Source organism: Oncorhynchus keta, chromosome 1 (genome assembly GCF_023373465.1).
Source record: "Oncorhynchus keta strain PuntledgeMale-10-30-2019 chromosome 1, Oket_V2, whole genome shotgun sequence".
Classification (NCBI taxonomy): Eukaryota; Metazoa; Chordata; class Actinopteri; order Salmoniformes; family Salmonidae; genus Oncorhynchus; species Oncorhynchus keta.
Genome location: NC_068421.1, coordinates 94,232,825 through 94,248,068, shown reverse-complemented (window position 1 = coordinate 94,248,068; position 15,244 = coordinate 94,232,825). Strand labels below are relative to the sequence as shown.

Below are 15,244 nucleotides of genomic sequence, written 5' to 3'. Positions count from 1 at the left end.
GTTTACATTTTACACGAGATTTTAGAGTCTCTGTTGAGAATATTTCACCAAAGCCCTATTTTAATCTAAACTAATCTGCGGAGTTCAAATAAAAAATTAAAAAATTCTATCATAATATGATATGCTATGTGTAATGTGTGATCTGGAAACAGAACGTGACACACGATCAAACCGAGGACCACGTGTGTTTGAAGCCAACATGACATCCTGCTCCCGAGGGATAGAGTTTTCGGTTCCAGGCTTCCACAACCACTGTAAAAACGATGAAACCCGAAGCCCTCAGATCTCATAACCGGCTCAGGCCCCTAGGCCAGGCCCTCTCCCCGCCACCTGAGCTTCCTATCTGGGGTAACTGATAGGTCCCAGGGGCTCACGGCGGCTCCAAACCACAGCTGCAACACTGCAGCGCCAGCATGCTCCACAGTTAATTAGCTGTCCCATTGTTAACAAGAGGAAGGAGGGTTATTTTAGGTGAAGGGGGAGGTGAAGCTAACCCCGTCAGCCAAGCCTCGCTGGGTACTCTCCAAATGGCACTCTATTCCCAATATAGTGCACTACCTCTGACCAGGGCTGGCACCCTATTCCCTATATAGAGCACTACTATTGACCGGGGCTGGCACCCTATTCCCTATTTAGTGCACTACTATTGACCAGGGCTGGCACCCTATTCCCTATATAGTGCACTACTATTGACCGGGGCTGGCACCCTATTCCCTATATAGTGCACTACTATTGACCAGGGCTGGTACCCTATTCCCTATATAGTGCACTACTATTGACCAGGGCTGGTACCCTATTCCCTATTTAGTGCACTACTATTGACCAGGGCTGGCACCCTATTCCCTATATAGAGCACTACTATTGACCGGGGCTGGCACCCTATTCCCTATTTAGTGCACTACTATTGACCGGGGCTGGCACCCTATTCCCTATTTAGTGCACTACTATTGACCGGGGCTGGCACCCTATTCCCTATATAGAGCACTACTATTGACCGGGGCTGGCACCCTATTCCCTATTTAGTGCACTACTATTGACCGGGGCTGGCACCCTATTCCCTATTTAGTGCACTACTATTGACCGGGGCTGGCACCCTATTCCCTATTTAGTGCACTACTATTGACCGGGGCTGGCACCCTATTCCCTATTTAGTGCACTACTATTGACCGGGGCTGGCACCCTATTCCCTATTTAGTGCACTACTTCTGACCAGGGCTGGCATCCTATTCCCCATTTACTACTATTCATCGTGCACTATTCCCTATTTAGTGCACTACTTCTGACCAGGGCTGGCATCCTATTCCCCATATTCCCTATTCATATTGGCACCCTATTCCCTATTTAGTGCACTACTTCTGACCAGGGCTGGCATCCTATTCCCCATATAGTGCACTACTATTCATCGTGATTGGCACCCTAATCCCTATTTAGTGCACTACTTCTGACCGGGGCTGGCACCCTATTCCCTATTTAGTGCACTACTATTGACCGGGGCTGGCACCCTATTCCCTATTTAGTGCACTACTTCTGACCAGGGCTGGCATCCTATTCCCCATATAGTGCACTACTATTCATCGTGATTGGCACCCTATTCCCTATTTAGTGCACTACTATTGGGACTCTAAGGGAATTGGTCTGCCATATGGAGAGCACCTGGCCGTCTCCGTCAACATTGTCATCCCTTCATCCTGACTCCGCTGTGATCCTCTGGTGACTAATTCATGTTTCTATGGGCTGCTGTTACTGTGTATGGGACACATCACTGGGTAACTATGGGCTGTCAGGTAGAGCTGCTGTTACTGTGAAGGGGACACATCACTGGGTAACTATGGGCTGTCAGGTAGAGCTGCTGTTACTGTGAAGGGGACACATCACTGGGTCACTATGGGCTGTCAGGTAGAACTGCTGTTACTGTGTAGGGGACACATCACTGGTTAACTATGGGCTGTCAGGTAGAGCTGCTGTTACTGTGAATGGGACACATCACTGGGTCACTATGGGCTGTCAGGTAGAGCTGCTGTTACTGTGAAGGGGACACATCACTGGGTAACTATGGGATGTCAGGTAGAGCTGCTGTTACTGTGAAGGGGACACATCACTGGGTAACTATGGGCTGTCAGGTAGAGCTGCTGTTACTGTGAAGGGGACACATCACTGGGTCACTATGGGCTGTCAGGTAGAGCTGCTGTTACTGTGTATTTATGGGTGTGAATAACTGTGGACGTGGTTGACTGAGGAGAGCACACACAATACACGTAGCAATACACACATACACACAGCAATACACACATACACACAGCAATACACACATCCACACAGCAATACACACAGCAATACACACATACACACAGCAATACACACAGCAATACACACATACACACAGCAATACACACATCCACACAGCAATACACACAGCAATACACACAGCAATACACACAGCAATACACACATCCACACAGCAATACACACAACCACACAGCAATACACACATCCACACAGCAATACACACAACAATACACACATACACACAGCAATACACACAGCAATACACACATCCACACTCCAAAAAAAGGACTAATTTTGAGGCTTTAAAAAGTGCGCTTACACTATGATTTGGAACATTCAAAGCAACTGGGACAAGTCCATGGTTGCCATGGTTGCCATGGTTGTCGTGGTTGCCATGGTTGCCATGTTTTGTCACCTTAGCTTTCTACATAACTTCAGAGTGACAGGAAGCATGAGCACCACCACCGATCAGCCTATACCACTGCTCACACACACCTGTTGTTACTATGACAACTCGTGTAGCCGTGTCAGCTAATGACTGCTGTCTGAACACACATGTGATTTGGTCACTTGTAACTTGTTGATTGGACAGTCAGTATTCCAAAAATAGATTTGAAAAACAAAACTGATTGGAGCATTAAGGTCTGAACACTAACCAGGACCAGGCTGGGCCAATCCCCTCCCCTAACCCGGACCACGCTGGGCCAATCCCCTCCCCTAACCACGCTGGGCCAATCCCCTCCCCTAACCCGGACCACACTGGGCCAATCCCCTCCACTAACAACGCTGGGCCAATCCCCTCCCCTAACCCGGACCACACTGGGCCAATCCCCTCCCCTAACCCGGACCACGCTGGGCCAATCCCCTCCCCTAACCCGGACCACACTGGGCCAATCCCTCCCCTAACCCGGACCACACTGGGCCAATCCCCTCCCCTAACCCGGACCACGCTGGGCCAATCCCCTCCCCTAACCCGGACCACGCTGGGCCAATCCCCTCCCCTAACCACGCTGGGCCAATCCCCTCCCCTAACCCGGACCACACTGGGCCAATCCCCTCCCCTAACCACGCTGGGCCAATCCCCTCCCCTAACCCGGACCACACTGGGCCAATCCCCTCCCCTAACCCGGACCACGCTGGGCCAATCCCCTCCCCTAACCCGGAACGCTGGGCCAATAAATCCCCTAACCACGCTGGACAATCCCCTCCCAACCCGACAGTAAGAGGCAAAACAGTTTTCCTATTTTTAGACTGGGCCAAAATCCCCTGGTCTGACCCGGACCATAGTGCAAAAAGATCCCCTAACCCGGACCACGCTGGGGCAACCCCTCCCCTAACCACACTGGGCCATATCTCCTCTAACCCGGACCACGCTGGGCCAAAGTGAACCCGGACCACGCTTGGGCCAATCCCTCCCCAACCCGGTACCACGCTGGGTCTCAATCCCCTCCCCTAACCACACTGGGCCAACCCTCCTCTAACCCGGACCACGCTGGGCCAATCCCCACCCCTAACCCGGACCACACTGGGTCAATCCCCTCCCCTAACCACACTGGGCCATGTCCCCTAACCCGGCAACACTGGGCCAATCCCTCCACTAACCCGGTTTTGGGCCAATCTCCCCTACCACACTGTCTCAATCCCCTCCCCTAACCGGAGGCTTTGGGTCCAATCCCCTCCCTAACCACACTGGGCCAATCCCCTCCCCTAACCGGACCACGCTTGGGTCTCCCATGTCTAACCCGGACCAAGCTGGGCCAATCCCCTTCTCTAACCCGGACCACGCTTTGGGCCAATCCCCTCCCCTAACCACACTGGGCCAATCCCTCCCCTAACCCGGACCACGCTGGGCCAATCCCCTCCCCTAACCCGGTCCACGCAATCCCTCCCTAACCTAAAAACTAAAATAAATAAATGGACAGTCAAATCACAATATGACAGTAAGAGGCAAAACAGTTTTCCTATTTTTAGATGTTTTAAAATTTGGTCTGACTTGGATTATAATGCAAAAAGATGCTTGGGAACAAGAGAACGTTACAGAGGGCCACCAAACAAGAATATATAATATCTTAACTAAGAAAATAAGATGTAAAGTGAAAAGGTTTGGGTCTCATGCGTGTCTTCACGGCTCGGTAGCCGGAGGTTTTGGGTCTTACGCATGTCTCCACGGCTCGGAGGTAGCAGGAGGTTTTGGGTCTTACGCATGTCTCCACGGCTCGGAGGTAGCCGGAGGTTTTGGGTCTCATGCATGTCTCCACGGCTCGGAGGTAGCCGGAGGTTTTGGGTCTCATGCATGTCTCCACGGCTCGGAGGTAGCCGGAGGTTTTGGGTCTTACGCATGTCTCCACGGCTCGGAGGTAGCCGGAGGTTTTGGGTCTCATGCATGTCTCCACGGCTCGGAGGTAGCCGGAGGTTTTGGGTCTCATGCATGTCTCCACGGCTCGGAGGTAGCCGGAGGTTTTGGGTCTTACGCATGTCTCCACGGCTCGGAGGTAGCCGGAGGTTTTGGGTCTCAGGCATGTCTCCACGGCTCGGAGGTAGCCGGAGGTTTTGGGTCTTACGCATGTCTCCACGGCTCGGAGGTAGCCGGAGGTTTTGGGTCTTACGCATGTCTCCACGGCTCGGAGGTAGCCAGAGGTTTTGGGTCTTACGCATGTCTCCACGGCTCGGAGGTAGCCGGAGGTTTTGGGTCTCATGCATGTCTCCACGGCTCGGAGGTAGCCGGAGGTTTTGGGTTTTGGGTCTTACGCATGTCTCCACGGCTCGGAGGTAGCCGGAGGTTTTGGGTCTCATGCATGTCTCCACGGCTCGGAGGTAGCCGGAGGTTTTGGGTCTCATGCATGTCTCCACGGCTCGGAGGTAGCCGGAGGTTTTGGGTCTTACGCATGTCTCCACGGCTCGGAGGTAGCCGGAGGTTTTGGGTCTCATGCATGTCTCCACGGCTCGGAGGTAGCCGGAGGTTTTGGGTCTCATGCATGTCTCCACGGCTCGGAGGTAGCCGGAGGTTTTGGGTCTTACGCATGTCTCCACGGCTCGGAGGTAGCCGGAGGTTTTGGGTCTCATGCATGTCTCCACGGCTCGGAGGTAGCCGGAGGTTTTGGGTTTTGGGTCTTACGCATGTCTCCACGGCTCGGAGGTAGCCGGAGGTTTTGGGTCTGACGCATGTCTCCACGGCTCGGAGGTAGCCGGAGGTTTTGGGTCTCATGCATGTCTCCACGGCTCGGAGGTAGCCGGAGGTTTTGGGTCTCATGCATGTCTCCACGGCTCGGAGGTAGCCGGAGGTTTTGGGTCTTACGCATGTCTCCACGGCTCGGAGGTAGCCGGAGGTTTTGGGTCTTACGCATGTCTCCACGGCTCGGTAGCCGGAGGTTTTGGGTCTCATGCATGTCTCCACGGCTCGGAGGTAGCCGGAGGTTTTGGGTCTTACGCATGTCTCCACGGCTCGGAGGTAGCCGGAGGTTTTGGGTCTCATGCATGTCTCCAAGGCTCGGAGGTAGCCGGAGGTTTTGGGTCTTACGCATGTCTCCACGGCTCGGTAGCCGGAGGTTTTATGTCTCATGCATGTCTCCACGGCTCGGAGGTAGCTGGCACAGTCGTAGTGTCCGTTGTACTCCGCAAGGTCTGCTGCTGTGAACCCATCTATGTCCTGCTCCGATGGGCTCACCTGATTGGCTAACAGGATCCTGCAGCACTAGAAAGGGAACAGACTGAATTAAAAAACCTCTGTTACTATGACTTAACATGACTTTAATATACTGTAGATTCTTAGGAGTTCTGATTTAAGATCAGTTTTTACAAAGGGGCACCAGATCCTAGATCAGCACTCCCGCTCTGAAACAAAATACAGCCCCACGATCTTGTCATATCTCTCACCTCCAGCTCTCCATTCTCAGCAGCATCGTGAAGAGGGGTTCCCCCCCAGTCGTCTCTGATGACCTTTGCCCCCATGCGGAGCAGCCTCTCCAGGATGCGATGGTGCCCTCCACTGGCCGCAAAGTGAAGAGCAGTCGCTCCCTCCCTGTCCTGGCACTGCAGGCTAAGGTCTGTGAAGGTGGCCTGCGAGGGACAAATGTCAACAGACCAGAATGTTAAGGTGGCCTGCAAGGGACAAATGTAAGACCAGGATGTTAAGGTGGCCTGCAAGGGACAAATGTCAACAGAACAGAATGTTAAGGTGGCCTGCAAGGGACAAATGTAAGACCAGGATGTTAAGGTGACCTGCAAGGGACAAATGTAAGACCAGGATGTTAAGGTGGCCTGCAAGGGACAAATGTAAGACCAGGATGTTAAGGTGGCCTGCAAGGGACAAATGTAAGACCAGGATGTTAAGGTGGCCTGCAAGGGACAAATGTAAGACCAGGATGTTAAGGTGGCCTGCAAGGGACAAATGTAAGACCAGGATGTTAAGGTGGCCTGCAAGGGACAAATGTCAGCTGCCTCAGAAAGATTACTTTCTTATGTTGAAACCTTTTCCTCCCCTGTCGTTTGTCACCTTAATATTCTGGTCTGTTGTCAATTGTCCCTTGCAGGCCACCTTAACAGCCTGGTCTTACATTTGTCCCTTGCAGGTCTCCTTAACATTCTGGACTGAACAAGAACAACCCCTGGAAGGGAAGCTTGTCTGTCGCAGCAACTTATAACTCAAGATAGTAAACTGATACCATCTGTGGTGGATCTGAAGGGTAGGAAAAAACAACAAGATAACTAATGTAAAAATATACTGTGTCCGTAAAATGTATATAGGTTCAGAAATTTGGTGAAACAGCACCGTTATATATATATATATATATGGCAAAATATAAATTAAACTGGATGTGATTCAGAGATAGACATGAGGGTTTTTTTTTCGTTAATTTGTACTATTTTCTACATTGTAGATAATAACAGTGAAGACATCAAAACTATGAAATAACACATGTGGAATCATGTCGTAAGCAATATAGTGTTAAACAAATCTAAATATATTTTGTGTCAAATTTACCCTGCAGCCCCTGTTTTCCAGGTGTGCTGGAAAAGATCAAATAAGTGCAACTGGTTGGGATAAGTTTAAAAAAACACCGGTTCTACAGCATATTGGCATCCAGTCCACTTACCAGCCAGATGACCAGGGCATGGTGCCCCATGTGTGCAGCAGCGTGCAGGCCGGTCATGCCATCATGGGCCCTGAGGTGGACGTCTGACCCGCAGTCCTTCACCAGGTACTCCACGACGTGCAGGTGGCCCTCCTGACATGCCAGGTACAGAGGGGTGGCACCGATGCCAGTCTGACGGTTCACACACCTGGTGGAAACAAACATGGAGGCATCGTAAAGAGGACACCAAAATGTACAACTATAGTTACACAGTAATGTTAGTGGCTGATGATACAGTATACTACAGTTCTACAGTAATGTTAGTGGCTGATGCTACATTATACAACTATAGTAATGTTAGTGGCTGATGATACAGTATACTACAGTTCTACAGTAATGTTAGTGACTGATGATACAGTATACTACAGTTCTACAGTAATGTTAGTGGCTGATGCTACATTATACAACTATAGTTACACAGTAATGTTAGTGGCTGATGCTACATTATACTACAGTTCTACAGTAATGTTAGTGGCTGATGCTACATTATACAACTATAGTTACACAGTAATGTTAGTGACTGATGATACAGTATACTACAGTTCTACAGTAATGTTAGTGGCTGATGCTACATTATACAACTATAGTTACACAGTAATGTTAGTGGCTGATGCTACATTATACAACTATAGTTACATTATACAATATAGTTACACAGTAATGTTAGTGGCTGATGCTACATTATACAACTATAGTTACACAGTTAATGTTAGCGGCTGATGCTACATTATACAACTATAGTTACACAGTAATGTTAGTGGCTGATGCTACATTATACAACTATAGTTACACAGTAATGTTAGTGGCTGATGCTACATTATACAACTATAGTTACACAGTAATGTTAGTGGCTGATGCTACATTATACAACTATAGTTACACAGTAATGTTAGTTACACAGTAATGTTATGCTGATGCACTGATGCTACATTATACTACAGTTATAGTTACAGTAATGTTAGTGGCTGATGCTACATTATACAACTATAGTTACACAGTAATGTTAGTGGCTGATGCTACATTATACAACTATAGTTACACAGTAATGTTAGCGACTGATGGCTACATTATACAACTATAGTTACACAGTAATGTTAGTGGCTGATGCTACATTATACAACTATAGTTACACAGTAATGTTAGCGACTGATGATACAGTATACTACAGTTCTACAGTAATGTTAGTGGCTGATGCTACATTATACAACTATAGTTACACAGTAATGTTAGTGGCTGATGCTACATTATACAACTATAGTTACACAGTAATGTTAGCGACTGATGATACAGTATACTACAGTTCTACAGTAATGTTAGTGGCTGATGCTACATTATACAACTATAGTTACACAGTAATGTTAGTGACTGATGATACAGTATACTACAGTTCTACAGTAATGTTAGTGGCTGATGCTACATTATACAACTATAGTTACACAGTAATGTTAATGACTGATGCTACATTATACAACTATAGTTACACAGTAATGTTAGTGGCTGATACTACATTATACAACTATAGTTACACAGTAATGTTAGTGGCTGATGCTACATTATACAACTATAGTTACACAGTAATGTTAGCGACTGATGCTACATTATACAACTATAGTTACACAGTAATGTTAGTGGCTGATGCTACATTATACAACTATAGTTACACAGTAATGTTAGTGGCTGATGCTACATTATACAACTATAGTTACACAGTAATGTTAGTGGCTGATGCTACATTATACAACTATAGTTACACAGTAATGTTAGTGGCTGATGCTACATTATACAACTATAGTTACACAGTAATGTTAGTGGCTGATGCTACATTATACAACTATAGTTACACAGTAATGTTAGTGGCTGATGCTACATTATACAACTATAGTTACACAGTAATGTTAGTGACTGATGCTACATATATTAACCATACAGTAATGTTAGTGAGCTGATATACAACTATAGTTACACAGTAATGTTAGTGGCTGATGCTACATTATACAACTATAGTTACACAGTAATGTTAGTGGCTGATGCTACATTATACAACTATAGTTACACAGTAATGTTAGTGACTGATGATACATTACAACAGTTACACTAATGTTAGTTGATGCTACACAGTTACACAGTAATGTTAGTGGCTGATGCTACATTATACAACTATAGTTACACAGTAATGTTAGTGGCTGATGCTACATTATACAACTATAGTTACACAGTAATGTTAGTGGCTGATGCTACATTATACAACTATAGTTACACAGTAATGTTAGTGGCTGATGCTACATTATACAACTATAGTTACACAGTAATGTTAGTGGCTGATGCTACATTATACAACTATAGTTACACAGTAATGTTAGTGGCTGATGCTACATTATACAACTATAGTTACACAGTAATGTTAGTGGCTGATGCTACATTATACAACTATAGTTACACAGTAATGTTAGTGGCTGATGCTACATTATACAACTATAGTTACACAGTAATGTTAGCGACTGATGATACAGTATACTACAGTAATGTTAGTGACTGATGATAGTAATAATGTTAGTGGCTGATGCTACAGTATACAACTACAGTTCTACAGTAATGTTAGTGGCTGAGTACATTATACAACTATAGTTACACAGTAATGTTAGTGGCTGATGATACAGTATACTACAGTTCTACAGTAATGTTAGTGGCTGATGCTACATTATACAACTATAGTTACACAGTAATGTTAGTGACTGATGATACAGTATACTACAGTTCTACAGTAATGTTAGTGGCTGATGCTACATTATACAACTATAGTTACACAGTTGTTAGTGACTGACAGTAATGTTAGTGTCTGATGATACAGTATACTACAGTTCTACAGTAATGTTAGTGGCTGATGCTACATTATACAACTACAGTTCTACAGTAATGTTAGTGGCTGATGCTACATTATACAACTATAGTTACACAGTAATGTTAGTGGCTGATGCTACATTACACAACTATAGTTACACAGTAATGTTAGTGACTGATGATACAGTATACTACAGTTCTACAGTAATGTTAGTGGCTGATGATACAGTATACTACAGTTCACAGTAATGTTAGTGGCTATACAACTATAGTTACACAGATGTTAGTGGCTAATACTATACAGTTCTACAGTAATGTTAGTGGCCTACATTATACAACTATAGTTACCAAATGTTAGTGGCTGCTAGTATACACAGTTACACTGATTATACAACTATAGTTACACAGTAATGTTACATTATACAACTATAGTTACACAGTATACAACTATAGTTACACAGTACCTAACCTGGCCCTAACCTCACCTAACCTGGCCTTAACCTCACCTAACCTGGCCCTAAAACCCCCCTAACCTGGCCCTAACCTCACCCCCTCAATGAAACAAAGTAGAGTGGTATGATTGTCATGATGCCATCACCCATCGTGTGTGAATCTCTGTGGGGTTTCCAGGTGGCTGCCCTGGATGGGTCCCGTTGCCCTGGCGATCACATGTCAGCGGGGCAGAGTGAGAGGAGTCATGGGATACCCTGTGGTTACCTCTCTGGGTCAGGAGAGGCAGGGTCAGGGTTAGGGTTACCTCTCTGGGTCAGATTAAGGTTAGGGTCAGGATTCGGGTTACCTATCTGGGTCAGGTTAAGGTTAGGGTCAGGGTTAATTATCTGGGTCAGGTTAGGGTCAGGGTTACCTCTCTGGGTCAGGTAGGGTCAGGAGAGGCAGGGTAGGGTCAGGGTTAGGGTTACTTCTCTGGGTCAGGTTAAGGTCAGGGTTACTTCTCTGGGTCAGGTTATGGTTAGGGTTACCTCTCTGGGTCAGGTTAAGGTTAGGGTTACCTCTCTGGGTCAGGTTAAGGTTACTTCTCTGGGTCAGGTTAAGGTTACTTCTCTGGGTCAGGTTAAGGTTACCTCTCTGGGTCAGGTTAAGGTTAGGGTTACCTCTCTGGGTCAGGTTAAGGTTAGGATTACCTCTCTGGGTCAGGTTAAGGTTACCTCTCTGGGTCAGGATAAGGGTAGGGTCAGGGTTAGGGTTACCTCTCTGGGTCAGGTTAAGGGTAGGGTCAGGGTTACCTCTCTGGGTCAGGTTAAGGTTACCTCTCTGGGTCAGGTTAAGGTTAGGGTTACCTCTCTGGGTCAGGTTAAGGTTACTTCTCTGGGTCAGGTTAAGGTTACCTCTCTGGGTCAGGTTAAGGTTAGGGTTACCTCTCTGGGTCAGGTTAAGGTTTTGGATTACCTCTCTGGGTCAGGTTAAGGTTAAGGTTAGGGTCAGGGTTAGGGTTACCATTCTGGGTCAGGTCAGGGTTAGCTCTCTGGGTCAGGTTAAGATTCTGGGTCAGGGTCAGGGGGTTAGGTTACCTCTCTGGGTCAGGTTAAGGTTAGGGTCAGGGTTAGGGTTACCTTTTTGGGTCAGGTTAAGGTTAGGGTTACCTCTCTGGGTCGGGTCAGGTTTAGGGTTACCTCTCTGGGTCAGGTTAAGGTTAGGGTCGGGGTTACCTCTCTTCGTCAGGTTAAGATTAGGGTTAGGGTTACCTCTCTGGGTCAGGTTAAGGTTACTTCTCTAGGTCGGGTCAGGGTTAGGGTTACCTCTCTGGGTCAGGTTAAGGTTAGGATCAGGGTTAGGGTTACCTGTCTGGGTCAGGTTACGGTTAGGGTCAGGGTTACCTCTTTGGGTCAGGTTAAGGTTAGGGTTTTTCCTCTCTGGGTCAGGTTAAGGGTAGAGTCAGGGTTAAGGTTACCTCTCTGGGTCGGGTCAGGGTTACGGTTACCTCTCTGGGTCAGGTTAAGGTTAGGGTCAGGGTTACCTCTCTGGGTCAGGTTAAGATTAGGGTCAGGGGGGTTAGGGTTACCTCTCTGGGTCAGGTTAAGGTTAGGATCAGGGTTAGGGTTACCTCTCTGGGTCAGGTTACGGTTAGGGTCAGGGTTACCTCTTTGGGTCAGGTTAAGGTTAGGGTTTTTCCTCTCTGGGTCAGGTTAAGGGTAGAGTCAGGGTTAGGGTTACCTCTCTGGGTCAGGTTAAGGTCAGGGTTAAGGTTACCTCTCTGGGTCGGGTCAGGGTTACGGTTACCTCTCTGGGTCAGGTTAAGGTTAGGGCCGGGGTTACCTCTCTGGGTCAGGTTAAGATTAGGGTCAGGGGGGTTAGGGTTACCTCTCTGGGTCAGGTTAAGGTTAGGGTTACCTCTCTGAGTCAGGTTAAGGTTAGGGTCAGGGTTACCTCTCTGGGTCATGTTAAGGTTAGGGTTATCTCTCTGGGTCAGGTTAAGGTTAGGGTCAGGGTTATCTCTCGGTCAGGTTAAGGTTAGGATCAGGGTTAGGGTTACCTCTCTGGGTCAGGTTAAGGTTAGGGTTATCTCTCTGGGTCAGGTTACTCTCTCTGGGTCAGGTTAAGGTTAGGGTTATCTCTCTGGGTCAGGTTAGGGTTAGGGTTAGGGTTCTCTCTCTGGGTCAGGTTAAGGTTAGGGTTACCTCTCTGGGTCAGGTTAATGTTAGGGTTATCTCTCTGGGTCAGGTTAAGGTAATGGTTACCTCTCTGGATCACGTTAAGGTTACCTTTCTGGGTCAGGTTAAGGTTACCTCTCTGGGTCAGGTTAAGAATATCTATCTGGGTCAGGTTAAGGTTTTAGAGTCAGGGTTACCTCTCTGGGTCAGGTTATGGTTAGGGTTATCTCTGGGTCAGGTTAAGGTTAGGATCAGGGTTAGGGTTACCTCTCTGGGTCAGGTTAAGGTTAGGGTCAGGGTTCTCTCTCTGGGTCAGGTTATGGTTAGGGTTCTCTCTTTGGGTCAGGTTAAGGTTAGGGTTATCTCTGGGTCAGGTTAATGTTAGGGTTATCTCTCTGTGTCAGGTTAAGGTTAGGGTCAGGGTTCTCTCTCTGGGTCAGGTTAAGGTTAGGGTTCTCTCTCTGGGTCAGGTTATGGTTAGGGTTATCTCTGGGTCAGGTTAAGGTTAGGGTTATCTCTCTGGGTCAGGTTATGGTTAGGGTTATCTCTGGGTCAGGTTAGGGTCAGGGTTCTCTCTCTGGGTCATGTTAAGGTTAGGGTTCTCTCTCTGGGTCAGGTTATGGTTAGGGTTATCTCTGGGTCAGGTTAAGGTTAGGGTTCTCTCTCTGGGTCAGGTTATGGTTAGGGTTATCTCTGGGTCAGGTTAAGGTCAGGGTTACCTCTCTGGATCAGGTTAAGGTTAGGGTTATCTCTGGGTCAGGTTAAGGTTAGGGTTATCTCTGGGTCAGGTTATGGTTAGGGTTATCTCTGGGTCAGGTTATGGTTAGGGTTATCTCTCTGGGTCAGGTTAAGGTTAGGGTTACCTCTCTGGTTCAGGTTAAGGTTATGGTTATCTCTGGGTCAGGTTAAGGTTATGGTTATCTCTGGGTCAGGTTATGGTTAGGGTTATCTCTCTGGGTCAGGTTAAGGTTAGGGTTATCTCTGGGTCAGGTTAAGGTTAGGGTTATCTCTCTGGGTCAGGTTAAGGTTAGGGTTACCTCTCTGGTTCAGGTTAAGGTTAGGGTTATCTCTGGGTCCGGTTAAGGTTAGGGTTATCTCTGGGTCAGGTTATGGTTAGGGTTATCTCTCTGGGTCAGGTTAAGGTTAGGGTTATCTCTGGGTCAGGTTAAGGTTAGGGTTATCTCTGGGTCAGGTTAAGGTTAGGGTTATCTCTCTGGGTCAGGTTATGGTTAGGGTTATCTCTGGGTCAGGTTAAGGTTAGAGTTATCTCTAGGTCAGGTTAAGGTTAGGTTTATCTCTCTGGGTCAGGTTATGGTTAGGGTTATCTCTGGGTCAGGTTAAGGTTAGGGTTATCTCTGGGTCAGGTTAAGGTTAGGGTTCTCTCTCTGGGTCAGGTTAAGGTTAGGGTTATCTCTGGGTCAGGTTAAGGTTAGGATTACCTCTCTGGGTCAGGTTAAGGTTAGGGTTATCTCTGGGTCAGGTTAAGGTTAGGGTTATCTCTGGGTCAGGTTAAGGTTAGGGTTATATCTCTGGTCAGGTTAAGGTTAGGTTTATCTCTCTGGGTCAGGTTATGGTTAGGGTTATCTCTGGGTCAGGTTAAGGTTAGGGTTATCTCTGGGTCAGGTTAAGGTTAGGGTTCTCTCTCTGGGTCAGGTTAAGGTTAGGGTTATCTCTGGGTCAGGTTAAGGTTAGGGTTATCTCTCTGGGTCAGGTTCATCACGTCTTACCACCACTGCTTCCTGTTCAATCAACAAATACACGCTGGAAATGTACATGAAGCTCCAAGGGTCAACAATCACCTGTGTGCTCTAAAAGGATAACCTAAGCATGAATACCCATCAGGGGGAGCCACTCTAGACCCAAACTGCTACAGACCTATATCTATCCTACCCTGTCTTTCTAAGGTCTTCCAAAGCCAAGTCAACAAACTGCTACAGACCTATATCTATCATACTCTGTCTTTCTAAGGTTTTCCAAAGCCAAGTTAACAAACAGATTACAGACCATTTCGAATCCCACCGTACCTTCTCTGCTATGCAATCTGGTTTCAGAGCTGGTCACGGGTGCACCTCAGCCACACTCAAGGTCCTAAACGACATCATAACCTCCATCGATAAGAGACATTACTGTGCAGCCGTATTAATCGACCTGGCCAACGCTTTCGACTCAATCACAACATTCTTATTGGCAGACTGGACAGCCTTGGTTTCTCAAATGATTGCCTCACCTGGTCATAAAAAAAAACAAATCATAGGGTCTGTTGTCCGGACCTCTGTCAGTCTCTATGGGGGTGCCACAGGGTTCCCCCTCGGGCCGACTCTTTTCTCTGTATACATCAATGATGTCGCTCTTGCTGCTGGTGAGTCTCTGATCCACCTC

The 15,244-nt window shown here is 47.1% G+C and overlaps 1 protein-coding gene across 1 annotated transcript in view; it reads right to left on the bottom strand.

Moving 5' to 3' along the window:
- espnla (espin like a) overlaps nt 1-15,244 on the bottom strand; it is a 56,045-nt gene that overhangs the window by 21,285 nt on the left and 19,516 nt on the right. Inside the window, exons 3-6 of the mRNA XM_052525260.1 lie at nt 7,380-7,566; nt 6,160-6,342; nt 5,035-5,977; nt 4,443-4,996 (exon numbers count right to left, since the gene is read on the bottom strand). Of these exons, the coding sequence (XP_052381220.1) occupies nt 4,443-4,996; nt 5,035-5,977; nt 6,160-6,342; nt 7,380-7,566 (1,867 nt within the window). The remainder of the gene's footprint in view (nt 1-4,442; nt 4,997-5,034; nt 5,978-6,159; nt 6,343-7,379; nt 7,567-15,244) is intronic.